A 13,346-nucleotide genomic window follows, 5' to 3' on the forward strand; every position below is an offset into this window, starting at 1 on the left:
TGTCAATCCAGACATAGATTTCAGTTCTCCTATACAGCTAAGGTTGTATCCCTAGATGCTGGTAACCATGAGTCAATGGAGACATAGACCATCGTGTAAATAAAAACGTCTGGTTTTTGCTTCACCACAACAATATGGTCCAGTGTTCACAAAACTGATTCAGCTTAAGTGATTGGTTGTATAGTCTGTTCATCTCCACTACCCTCTCTTGTGAAGTAGAAAGGTGGAAAAAGTGACTAAGGATTGATAGACAGACAAACCACAGAGGAACAGCAAAGGAAAGGAAATGACTACTCAAACTGCTTACCTAATCTGGATGTTGTATGAATTTGGTAAATTTTTGAACCAAATTGTTTAAAGCATGCAACACTGCCTGGGTGAAAAAATCTCAAGTTTAGATTCAAACAGTGTTCATGTAGTACACAAAGTCGAGCATTATTTAGTGACAGATTAAGCAAACTGCATGGCAAATGAGTTAAAAATGGCAAATCATGAGTACTGTAGAAGCCTATTGCTATAAGGGAGAGAGTGAGGCAAAATGCTTATTTTAGTAAATCACTGGGGAGGACAGGCAGTGCCTGAAGTTTAAATAGTAAAGAGGAATTTGTATTAAGGAACATACTCTTTTGTGGTACAGTACCCTAAGTTCTTGTCTATAAGCCGGACTCATGTATTAGCCGGAGACCAAAAATCATACGAATTTTTAAAATAAAATCGTATCATAGATAAGCCGGACTCATGGATAAGCCGAACGTACTATAACCTATAACTAATAGAAGGGAGGGAGGTCAGTGGTCTCACTCGCGCCCATTTAATTTATTTAAGGGGGGAGAGAGTGTGAGATATTGCCGTCTCTCTCACTCCCCGCATGGCGCGGTTGGAGCGGCCGGAGCGCGTTCTTTCTGCTCTGGGCGTCGCCGAGTCAACACGAGCGCGTAGCGGTCATTTAAATTGTGATTTTATATGTAAGCATATTTAAATATATATCGCGGATTTCTGCGGACAATGGGTCTTTTAATTTCTGGTACATGCTTCCTCAGTTGGTTTGCCCAGTTGATTTCATACAAGGGACGCTATTGGCAGATGGCTGAGAAGCTACCCGGCTTACTGTTCTCTCTCTCTTGCGCTAACTATCTGTGATCCTGACGTATGGGGATTGAGCAGGGGGGCTGTTTGCACACCTAGACGATACGGACGCTCGTCTAAAAATGCTGAAAGATTATCTTCACGTTGCTATCTTTTGTAAAGCTGATTCCTGAAAAGACATGCTGCACAGTGCTTCGCATACTTAAAAGCTCGAAGGGCACGTATTGATTTTTGACTGAAAAACAAACTCTCCCTCTCTCTCTCTTTGTCTGCTCCTGACGGAGGGGGGTGTGAGCTGCCGCCTTCAACAGCTTTGTGCCGCGGTGCTTCGCATACTTAAAAGCCAAACAGACATATTGATTTGTTTGCTTCACTCCTTTGAAGAGGAAGATATGTTTGCATTCTTTTAATTGTGAGACGGAACTGTCATCTCTGTCTTGTCATGGAGCACAGTTTAAACTTTTGAAAAAGAGACAAATGTTTGTTTGCAGTGTTTGAATAACGTTCCTGTCTCTCTACAACCTCCTGTGTTTCTGCGCAAATCTGTGACCCAAGCATGACAATATAAAAATAACCATATAAACATATGGTTTCTACTTCGCGGATATTCTTATTTCGCGGGTGGCTCTGGAACACAACCCCCGTGATGGATGTATAAGCCGGACTTATGTATAAGCCGATATTCTATTTTTTCATTTTCACAACTTTTTTCCTTAGATAAGCCGCGGCTTATTGACAAGAACTTAGGGTATATACTGTACATTTCACGTTTAAAGTAACTACAACAACAACATTTATTTATATAGCACATTTTCATACAAAAAGTAGCTCAAAGTGCTTTACATAATGAAGAAAAGAAAAATAAACGACAAAATAAGAAATTAAAATAAGACAACATTAGTTAACATAGAAAAGGAGTAAGGTCCGATGGCCAGGGTGGACAGAAAAAACAAAAAAAAACTCCAGAGAGCTGGAGAAAAAAATAAAATCTGTAGGGGTTCCAGGCCACAAGACAGCCCAGTCCCTTCTGGGCATTCTACCTAACATAAATGAAATAGTCCTCTTTGTAATTAGGGTTCTCACGGAGTCACTTGATGTTGATGGTCATACAGACTTCTGGCTTTTAATTCATCCATCACTGTTGAAACATCACGGTGCTTGCGCCACCACCAAAAGAACACCGGAAAAGGAAACAGAAGAGAGAGTAGGGGTTAGTACAGATTTTGAATGAATAGTTATTATAATTAATTGGATATACAGAGTATCAGGATTTATATTACAGTGAAGTTATGAGAAGGCCATGTTAAAGTAATGTTTTTTCAGCAGTTTTTTTAAAGTGCTCCACTGTATTAGCCTGGCGAATTCCTATTGGCAGGCTATTCCAGCTTTTAGGTGCATAACAGCAGAAGGCCACCTCACCACTTTTTTTAAGTTTTGCTCTTGGAATTCTAAGGAGACACTCAGTTGAGGATCTGAGGTTGCGATTTGGAATATAAGGTGTCAGACATTCCGATATATAAGATGGGGCGAGATTATTTAAGGCTTTATAAACCATAAGCAGAATTTAAAGTCAATTCTGAATGACACAGGTTAACCAGTGTAGTGACATCAAAACTGGAGAAATGTGCTCAGATTTTCTTTTCCTGGTAAGGATTCTAGCAGCTGCATTCTGCACTAGTTGCAAGCGATTTACTAAGGTATGTACTGTATATCGTATGTGAATAGTTCATGTAATCATTTTAGGTATATCAAAGACAAGATTTACGTTGTTTACATTGCACAATAAAATCCATTCTTCTTGTGTCTCCAAAAGATTAGTAATATTAATGTAACCAACAATAAATAAAAAAGTAATGTATATCGTTTAATTATAAGAGTCACAGAACTTGGCAGCTGACCCATTTCTTTCCTAATAGAGAGGCACATAAGCAGCACAATTTTATTGTTCTCATCATCCTGCATGGAAGCTGATATTTAAGGATTGCTACGTTTGTGGTGTCTGTTGCTGCAAACCTCTAAATATATTACTTATGGTAATTTTATGCTTTTATATTAATGTAAGTACAAATTTATAAATGGCTATTTTAATACCTGATCATTTTTACTCGGTCTTAATAATAAAACATTTTTTGTAATTATTGTTCAAAATGTCACCTGATTAATTTTTTTAAAAATGTTATTATCTCCAGCATCAGCATTAATTATCCCTCTCCCTGTTTGTCTTTCAGAAGTATATTGTTCCTAAGGCTGCAATATTCCATGCTGAAGATGTGAATGATGGAGATAGCGCCATGCTTAACAACATGAGAGTCTATGGCACCATCTTCCTGAGCTGCATGGCTCTGGTTGTCTTTGTTGGTGTAAAATATGTTAATAAGTTTGCATCTCTCTTCTTGGCTTGTGTAATTGTATCAATACTTTCAATATATGCTGGAGCAATCAAATCTATTTTTGATCCACCAGAGTTTCCGTAAGTTTTTTTTTTTTTTCCCTGAAAAAGTAATGTCAATTATATAATCACCCAAATCATTGTCTTTGTTTTCTTAAAATTTCAAAACAATTTCATGATATTGTTTGTGTGGAATGTGTGCCTAGTAAAATAAATATATATTTTATTATTTAAAATTAAAATCCATAAAAATGGAATTTGTCATTCTGGAAAATATTTCATTTTATATAAAATATATGCAGTACAGTATTGTATTTTTATTTCAGTGTTGGGAAACTGTCAATCACAAATTAGTTTATGTGGATTTTGGATCTTAATAAACAGTTCTTGATTGGGTACACTGTAAAGATTTAGCCTTAACTGTCAGAGATCCAAAGTTTTATTTTTTATTATGTGTCTGTGGAATAATTGTATATTTATATATTTGCCCTACAAAAACATTTCCACTGTGTATAAGAACATGTGCCTTCTTATCCTTTACCAGCATACTTGAGTGATGTTATCTATTTTGAAAGTGAAAATAAAAAATAACTTGTTTTCCAGAAAATAGTATCATGAATATTAACTGTAGCGTTTGTTGCTTTTCATTGCTGGACTTAACTTCATATTGTGGAAAATACAATTTAATAACAGTTATGTCAGTCAATAGTGTGCAAGTGATTGTTTACTATGAATATTTACCAGCTACTTGATTTAATAATGCATTTGATCAGTATAAGCCTTAATGTTCCATTTTCCTGTCTTGACAACCAGTTAAGAGTAATGTTTCCACTGAAATTAAGTCACAGCAGTTGTTCAGATTAGAACTCATTATTCGTCACTTTCCATAAAGTGAATTAAGCAATAACATATAATTTTTAGAGGCTTTTTATTACATTTAATATTCTGCCAATGAAGGACTCTCCTGCAGTTGCAGGAATATAATTGCATACTAAGTACTTCATAGCTGTGTGCAGACAGCTAGCCCAGTTAATAAAAGTATTACATATTAATCTCTGATCTAACAATATATGTACATTGAATATGTATATTATTTTGGAGAATACTGGTGTGATATGTTTGTTTTGCATATTTCTGGGAACAATATTTGATGACTAACTTAATCTTGGAAAGTAATGCTTAATAACTATTTATACCCTGAAGCCTGTTTGTTGTTCTGCAGAAACAAAATGATGGTGTTTACATTTCACCATATTTTTTGCTTTGTCTTATTAGGATATGCATGCTGGGGAACAGAACCTTGTCTAGAGACCTTTTTGATGTCTGCGCAAGGACAGTTGTGCAAGATAATGTTACAATTGGTAGCAGACTGTGGGAGAATTTCTGTGGCTCTACAAACTTGACTGCTGACACTTGTGACGACTATTTTATTCATAACAACATAACAGAAATACAAGGCATCCCTGGACTAGCAAGTAGCATTATACGTGGTATGTCAAGAAAAGCCATTTTCATCATTTCCCACTCTGTACTTGATGTCTTATGAAATCGCCATATAAACATGTTTATGGATAAGTCTACCCACTTATTAGACATACAGCACAGTATGTTATATATTGTCATTATCTGATAGCACTTAAAAAATTAAAATGTGAGGAATCCTTGTCAATATAAGTAAAAGCATGATTGAATACTTCTACACACCATAGTCTAGTTGGCTGGCTGCAGACTAAACCAATCGATGTACAACAAATATCTTACCTATAAATAAATAATAAGAAGGTATTCACTGTAACCAACAGAACACATGCTGGCTTATATACAGTATGTATTATACAATTAAATGCCTGAGAAGTTTGATATGAATTTATCCTTTGTAACTCTATATTGTCTTATAATTTATACATAAATTTAAGAGGTTGTGAAGCTATCAAGATCCTCTCTGGACTAGTTCAACCTACTCCTCACACAGTGCATCTGCCTTTGTTCCAACCCATCTTGCTGCCAGTCACCTAACTGAAGAAGTGTGTGTTTAAGGCATAACGAATTCTTCAGTGTCTGCCATAGCATTACTCCTTATGGACTGTATTGAAAGTCTTGTAAGCTCATGTCTGCTTGGTTTCTTATTTATTTTATGTAGTTTTTCAGAAGATTGCTTCTAGAAGTCCTATGGCATTAACAGTATATATTAGACAGAACTAAGTGCTATTAATGTTTTTCTTTCTTTTTTCCAATGCTACTGTTTTATATTTTTTAAAGACCTTTAAAGTTATATCCTTGAAACTTTCTGGTTAATTGAAGGAAGTTGTATTCTGTTTAAATAATATCAATTTTCTTGCTGAAAGTTTTCTCTTATAGTGGCCACAAGAGGCTTTGTCCACACGATGGTTTGTTACAGGTACTATACATTAGAAAGAAGTAAATCTCTTTCTTTTCAGGCAGTAGTCATTTTCTCAATTGATGCGTTGTTCCTTACCCAGGTTTTCCACACCATATGCAACTTTGTTACTTATTTAGACTTTTTGTTTGCATTTAAATTTGTGCAAAGATACAAGGCAACATCATCATGATGTGTTCACAAACCAAGTTGTTGTCTCTTTAAATCTCAAAGCATGAACAGTAGAGTGGTATTGGAAATGTCAGTGCAAAGTGATTTTATTGATCAGTCTAGTTGTAAAATCATTATTAAAATGTTAGAGTTTTTAAGTTATGCCATGAAAGCAAAAAATCTCTTTTTCATAATCATAGTCATAATCCTTTTTTCATTCACTATATAAGGGTCTATCTTTCAAATAAAATACTACTTGATCCCACTAGTTTGCATCATTGAAAACAATTTATCAATTACAAATATAATGACACATATAGGCCTAGAATGTCGAATATAGTTGAATTTATTTAGGCATATTAAGGCAGAAACAAGACTTTTTTTTAATTAATATTATCAAACTTAGGATATACTCTCAGGGATTTCAACCTGTTTCCACTGGAATACTAGCCTACCCTGCCTATGAGACTGCTATCCCACTAATTTGTGAAAAAAAAGATTCTAACAATTTTCCATGTCATCTCTGTGAAAATGTATTCCTTTTTTTAAACTGATAAAATCTGCTTCTAGCATGTTTGTTGAAAGGTTTTGACTATCACTGTGAAAACAAAATAAATTGAGTTACTTCTGTACTATATCTAACTTGTAAATTTTCATTTAGGTGCTTAGGGAATTCCTTTTAAAATATGTACTTAAGTCAGTGGTTTGCATCTCTAAAATTTGAAAGACAAGCTGCTAACGTTCAATTGGTAGCTGTGGTGGAAGCCAGTAGAATTGTTTGTTCAACAATAGTCTAAAGATTTATAGAATAGCAGGTGTACAAATCTAACTTGACTTTCAGCAGTGTAATTCTTTTTTCAAACAATTAAATAGGGGAATTTGTTATCCTCTAGAAAACATGTGGAGCTCTTACCTGGAAAAAGGAGCGATTCTGGAGAAGGCCAGCATTTCATCAGTGGATATTCATGGATCAATGAGCAGTTTTTACCTGTATGTGTCTGCTGACATCACTACCACTTTCACTGTGCTGCTTGGCATCTTCTTCCCTTCAGTTACTGGTAAGAGGCCTCGTACTTTGAGTTTTTTCTGTTTTTGATTGTAGATTTATTTTTTGGTTTGTATGAATTAGCTCAGTTTGTTGAAAAAGTGCAAGCTAACATTACTACTTAACATTCTGTAATTATAGGAACACACAAACTATCTTAAAGGGGTTGCTTTTAGATCACTTGATATTCTTCTGCTTATTCCAAAACAAGCTGTTCTTTTCGACCTAAAATTTGAATTCTATTCTAATTTGCACAGTTTAGTAATATGATTGTGTCCCTCACCGGTCTGATAATTAGCTAATTACTATTTTGATTTGCATTTTTGTAGGTCTAGTTTTGATAGATAATTATACAGTACCAGTTCCCCAGATTTTTCCTAACAATGTTAGTGTTCATTTCAATGCAATTCAGATTATTTTTGTTTAGCATTCTTCACTATGTCCAAGTTCAGAATGCTGGTATAAATTTACAGCTATAATGTATTAATTTGCTAGTCCGTACATTTTTTAAACTAGGATAAGCACACAGTAAAAGTGACAAAAACAAACTGACAGTGTAAAGTCAATTCAAACTAAGATATAGTCATTTGACAACACAAGGAAAAAGGAGACTAAAAAACTTAGCAGCAGCATTCCTGGAAAAAATAAATCTCTGGGCATCACTTGCGGTTGTTACAGTTCTGATGACCAAGGCAAGCTCGGTAAAAGTAACGTTTGGATCCACTAACCTATTTATGATTCACAGCATAGTAGGGCTGTCAAAAATATTAATTGTCAATACACATCAATCCTCAAGTACTGAAATGGTACCAATACTTGTTTTCTGTAGTATTAGTTCTGTCCATATCAAATGCTCTTTCCTGCTCACTTGTTCCTTTGACAACAAGTTCAGAATCAGACTCATGGACTACAGTATACGTCCACACCACTCCTCACATGGAGCTGCAGCCATGCCTCCTTTCATTCATTGTGCTACCGTTAAATACAGTATTAGCTTTATTCTTTCAATATATAACAAAGAAATCTACAGTAGGGCTGTCAAATTAGCCAAAAAGATATAAATTCTTAATATAATAAAAAGTATATACTGTATATTCTGTATATATTCAAACATAGATTAAATATTCTAGGTGTTATGTATACATTTAACTATATGTGCCTTTTCACATTCCTTCTAATTATTAATATTTTTATTTTTGTTTGCAGTACATCTGCAAAGAATGAAGTGCTTATGATTCATGAACAGCCACTTAAAAAAGCAGGTGAACATCAGCCTTAAACCGAAGGTGACACTTGAAAACAGAGCCCTTCATAATAGTAGGAATCTGTGCTTATAAACTAATAAGACAAAGCGGAATGGAATGTTTTGAAGATATCATTTACACATTTTATCCAGTGTCCCTTTTCGTTTACACATAATTATATAGGAGTCAGGTGAAGAACTTTGTTTCATGGTACAAAGAGAAGTATCTGCATCTTAACATATTGAATTTTGTTACACCAAAGAGCCTCTATGTCCGGTCTCTATTCAGGGAGTGGATAAAGAGGTGGTGTGCTCCTACAAGTACTTGGGGTTCACACTAATTGCAGGCTAGACTGGTTTCGTAACACAGAGGAACTATATAAGAAAGGGCAGAGCAGGCTCTTTTTCTTTTGGAGACTGTGTTCCTTTAATGTGGGACATGGCATCCTTCACATCATCTACAATGTGATAGGTAGTGCAGTTTTCTACACTGTGATGTGCTGGGCTGTTAACATCACTTCAGGAGAGACCTACTGAATTAATCTGTCTTTATTTTTTATTGTTTCCAATCTCTTGTGCTCATGGACCTGTCCTTTTGAAGACTGAATCAGTTCAGAAAAAGTAGCCCTTGTTCAAGGCACCATCAACACCTCGACTATGGCCACAAAGTGGTATATTCTGTTTTGCCTGTAGAAAACTACACAAACAGGCACCACTTCTGCTTTTTTGCTCCTTGAGTTTCTTAGTTTATTACACAGCAGCAATGCTGAATAAGGGTCAGGGTGACAGTTTTATAACAGACTTTTCTTTTAGCTCAATTACAAAACCACAAGCCCACTGTACCCACTGTTAATAAGCATGCTGGCCAAATGCAGGAGCCCTCAACAAACTGACAACCCAAACAAACTCTGCACAAAACCATCTTGGGTATGGATCTTCTCCCATTGGTCCTACCCCACAGACATAATACATTTCACTTTACAATTTGCAGTATTTAAACATATTGCATACATAAAGTAGTTCATACCAACACAAACTATCAAACGTTACTTTTTTTAGTAAACCTGGACTATTCATTTCCAGTCCTTTTAAAAGAAATGCAGATAGTATATTATTTAATCATCAATCAGTTGTTTTCAATTAAATTAATAGCAGATATTGCATATTATAACACAGCATCCTGTACAGTGAGCATAGCACATTAATGTGCACCAGAGTCCTGAAGCTTCATGAAGATATGGCATGTGAAGAACAGACATGCACATTCGTAAGTGATCAGATTTAAAGTCATAACATCACAAGCAAATAATTCTGTTCCTCTAGTAAGTCATTTATACTTGGAAGGCTGTATGTCATAGCCAAGGGAACCAAGAATTAAAGGCACATTTGCTTGATTATGCATCCATAGTTTGATCCTCATAACTTGAATAGAATCAAACAATTTTTGTGCCTCAGCCAGCAGTTACTCTGCACTCAAAGATACATGCTTCATCGTGTGCAATTTTGACTGGTAAGAAATCCATAGAAATTCACCTTCTCACGTGTTCCTTGCTGAGAGTGGGGCATTCGTAAAGGTGAATATATTTTTTTTTTTCAAAGACATACATGTTCGGTCAAATTCTGTACATGTATGTCTTTGAAAACATTCCATAGTTCGAATGTTAAAACACAAAAACATGTATCGTTAATGATAACCGGCTGACATGACATCAACATGAGTTATGACTATGACATCCTGCATATCGAGACTCAGAGTATACTTGTAATTTGGGTACTTTTCTAGAAGAGGCCCTGCAATGGAATTTGCTAAAGTCAGTTGGCACATTACTCTTATGAAAAGAAAAGCAGAACTAAGATAAAAAAGCACTTATTTTCCCATTATAGTTGACAAATACAAGTCTGAGTTTAAACATTAATTAATTGCAGTTTGTATTAGGAGTGAGATCTTATTGCAAAAGAAATATGTAGAATATGATGTAACTTTAGTAAAATAGCATAATTGAAAATTTGTTTCTTGACACCAATAACTCTGTACAGAGACATTTAAAAAACAAACCATTAAAGGAAATATACTCATCCACTTTCTGTACTTGGTCCCCTGCTTTTAAATATTTACTCTTGTGGTTTACCTACCTATTATTTTGGAGTATAATGCAGAATATTGAAAGTGAATTATTGCTTATATGGAAAAAGGCTGAAAAGTAGTGCTTCAGACTACAGTAATGTTTACAGGGGATTGTTCTACATTACTTGCACAACTTGCTGTTGCTTACTGACTTGAGAATGTGCTACAATGTGAGGGGCTTCTGAACAAGGGCAAGTACCTCAAGAACAATACTGATTTCATTATTTTTGCTTTGCGCCCTCTCCCACCATAACCTAATAATCACAATCATCTATGGGGGGGAGAGCAAAGGCTTTAGATTCAACACAAATTTCAATCTCCAGTTTTCGATGGATCTTGACGTTTCTGGGTCCGCTGATACCGAAAAAATGTTGACATCTCAATCATGGGTGCATGTCTGTGTGTCTATGTGTCACAGTTTCTTGAGGACGGTCTAGAGCTGAAACGGCTGGATGGAAAAATGCCAAACTCAAAACTTAAGCATGTTATGAAATTGTGATGTGCTGATTAGTTTTTGAGCCAAATCGACACTCTAGAGGAACCCTCAAATACTACAGTTCTTTAATTAATTATGAGTTCTTCTCATCAATTGCTATCATAATCACCTATTTTAAGATCAGAAAGATCAGCATCAGAGCAGTAAATAATTACTGATATGTTATAGATAAGTTTGGGTAACTTAGCTCCTAGAGTGCAAAGCCTACTGACACTCATGTCCAAATTTTTTTTAACAACTGTTAAGTACTGAATTACTGTTCTTTTTGGCATTTTATTGTTTTTTGACAGTTTCAGAGCCTTTTGAACAAGTGCACTTACTCAAGAATTATTCAGTTATATTTCCATTGTTTATCTTTTCTAAAAAAAAAAAAAAATTGATCTTCAGTTTTGTGTGCATCGAAAATTGTGGTCAGGTGATTCTTGTTTGCTTTTATAATCCTCTATATAAGGTCTCAGAATTTACACTGCATGATGTCAGGACAAAAAACAAACCATGAAGTCAGAGGAATTCTCTATGGACTTCCACAACAGTGTAGGTGTAGATCAGGACAAGATTATAAAACCATTTCTAAAGCTTTAAGTGTTCCTGGGTGTGCAGCGACCTCAAATAATTGTGACATCGAAAAAGGTTGGAAGCACTAGGTCTCTTCCTAGAGTTGGCTGTCAGGCCAAACTGAGTAACTAGGCAAAAAGGTCCTTGGTCATGGAAGTGATTAAGAATCCAATCGCCCCTCTAACAGAGCTTCAAAACTCCATTATGTTTTCTGTATCTTCCAGCAGTGATTTGTAAATTTAAAACGATAAAGGCCAAAGTAATAATCTATGCTTAGCACTATATGTAACGTAATGAATGAGTACTGTCATCACATTTCTGTACATACTGAAACTGGTTTGATGAATATGAACTAAATCTTATAAGGGCAGTACCTAAGAGCCCTATGAGCATATCTTAACAGAACAGAATGGTCAAAAACTGCACTAAAAGCGCTATAATAACTGAGGCTTTTCTCTCAAGAAAATGCATTACATGTCATCGACAACACAAGTTATTGTAGTTTCTGTACTATGACCCGTGCAAATGCCAGGCTAGAATTTTTCAAGTATGTTGTAATGAATAAAGTGAATTTGTAACTATAAGGCTACTACTTTTTCAATTATTTTAAAACAAAGAGTTAGATTAGAAATTGGTTGGTAGTTATTACACATTTCAGGGTTTAGATATTTCTTTCCTCAATAATGGTCTGATAATAGACACTTTTAAGTATATTAGGAATTGCAGCAGTTATATAGCCTTGACGCTTAGAGAGTCAAGGCTGGGGGGCTGTCAAGAGGCAGGCCTGTTAAAGCCCATTGCGGCACTTCCTGTGTGATTTTGGGCTATACAAAAATAAACTGTATATACTGAAATAGTATTTAGAGTAGGCCAGAAAAATATTTTTATACCTTTTAACAGTATCAGGCCATGGATTTCAAAAGATCTGTAGAATCATTTGCTTCTCATATGTGTTCTGATTTTTGGCATTCTAATTTAATAATGTAACAGTTATCATTAAACCAAAGTGTGTTTCTGTGGCTTGGTCAGCTGTTCTTTTCCTACTGCTTACACTGCAAGACTGTCTTGGAAGTTATCTCAGAAATCCAATACTGTTTAACTCTATTATATACCGCAGACAATCATAATATCTTGTTTTATCTGCGGTACCCACTAATCTATTTTGCTTGCATAATCAAAAATGCATCCGGGTATGTCATTCCTCATTTAAATAACAGCACAAACTTGAAACTTTTCTGTAATCGCTTATTTATAAAATGGTTAACTTTTTACAACTTAACTATACTATTTGCTGAAACCACAAAAAAATTAATTATTTTTCTTTATTCAAATCTAGGTATAATGGCCGGTTCCAACAGATCAGGAGATCTCAGAGATGCACAGAAATCCATTCCGGTTGGAACTATTCTTGCAATTGCTACAACTTCATTAGTTTGTATCCTTCTTCTATTAGATATACACAGTTACTGCTTCTACTTTGCATACTTGATTTTAACAGTGTAAGTTATGATAGCTCAAGGTTGAACAATAAAAAAATAAGAAGTTGTGAGTGTTATTGTCTTCACATTGTCTTACAGATTTTTTTATCAAACTGAATTTGCTTATTTTGTAATTGTAACAAAAAAGTAAAATATGTCTAAAAAAACAAAGTGTGAAATCATAATAGAATTTACAAGATATGTAAGATCAGAGAACTATCTGCTCGTTATTCTGAGATTTCTGAGAACCAACCTCTAAAAAAAAAAAAATAATGTACAGTTGAGAGAATCTAGAATTAGTTCAGTATATTTTTTCAAAGCAGAGCTCCTTCAAGATGTATGTTTCTGAAACACTAATATGTAACAGACCAACCTATAATT

At 34.9% G+C, this 13,346-nt stretch overlaps 1 protein-coding gene across 4 annotated transcripts in view; it reads left to right on the forward strand.

Annotated features, from left to right (window-relative positions):
* Positions 1 to 13,346, forward strand: part of slc12a4 (solute carrier family 12 member 4) — a 148,795-nt gene that overhangs the window by 105,552 nt on the left and 29,897 nt on the right. For all 4 annotated transcript variants that reach the window (XM_051932150.1, XM_051932149.1, XM_028809320.2 and 1 more), the window contains 4 exons: positions 3,315 to 3,556; positions 4,751 to 4,965; positions 6,917 to 7,081; positions 12,824 to 12,922. In XM_051932150.1, coding sequence (XP_051788110.1) covers positions 3,315 to 3,556; positions 4,751 to 4,965; positions 6,917 to 7,081; positions 12,824 to 12,922 — 721 coding nt within the window. The remainder of the gene's footprint in view (positions 1 to 3,314; positions 3,557 to 4,750; positions 4,966 to 6,916; positions 7,082 to 12,823; positions 12,923 to 13,346) is intronic.

Source organism: Erpetoichthys calabaricus, chromosome 9 (assembly GCF_900747795.2).
Source record: "Erpetoichthys calabaricus chromosome 9, fErpCal1.3, whole genome shotgun sequence".
NCBI classification, from domain to species: Eukaryota; Metazoa; Chordata; class Cladistia; order Polypteriformes; family Polypteridae; genus Erpetoichthys; species Erpetoichthys calabaricus.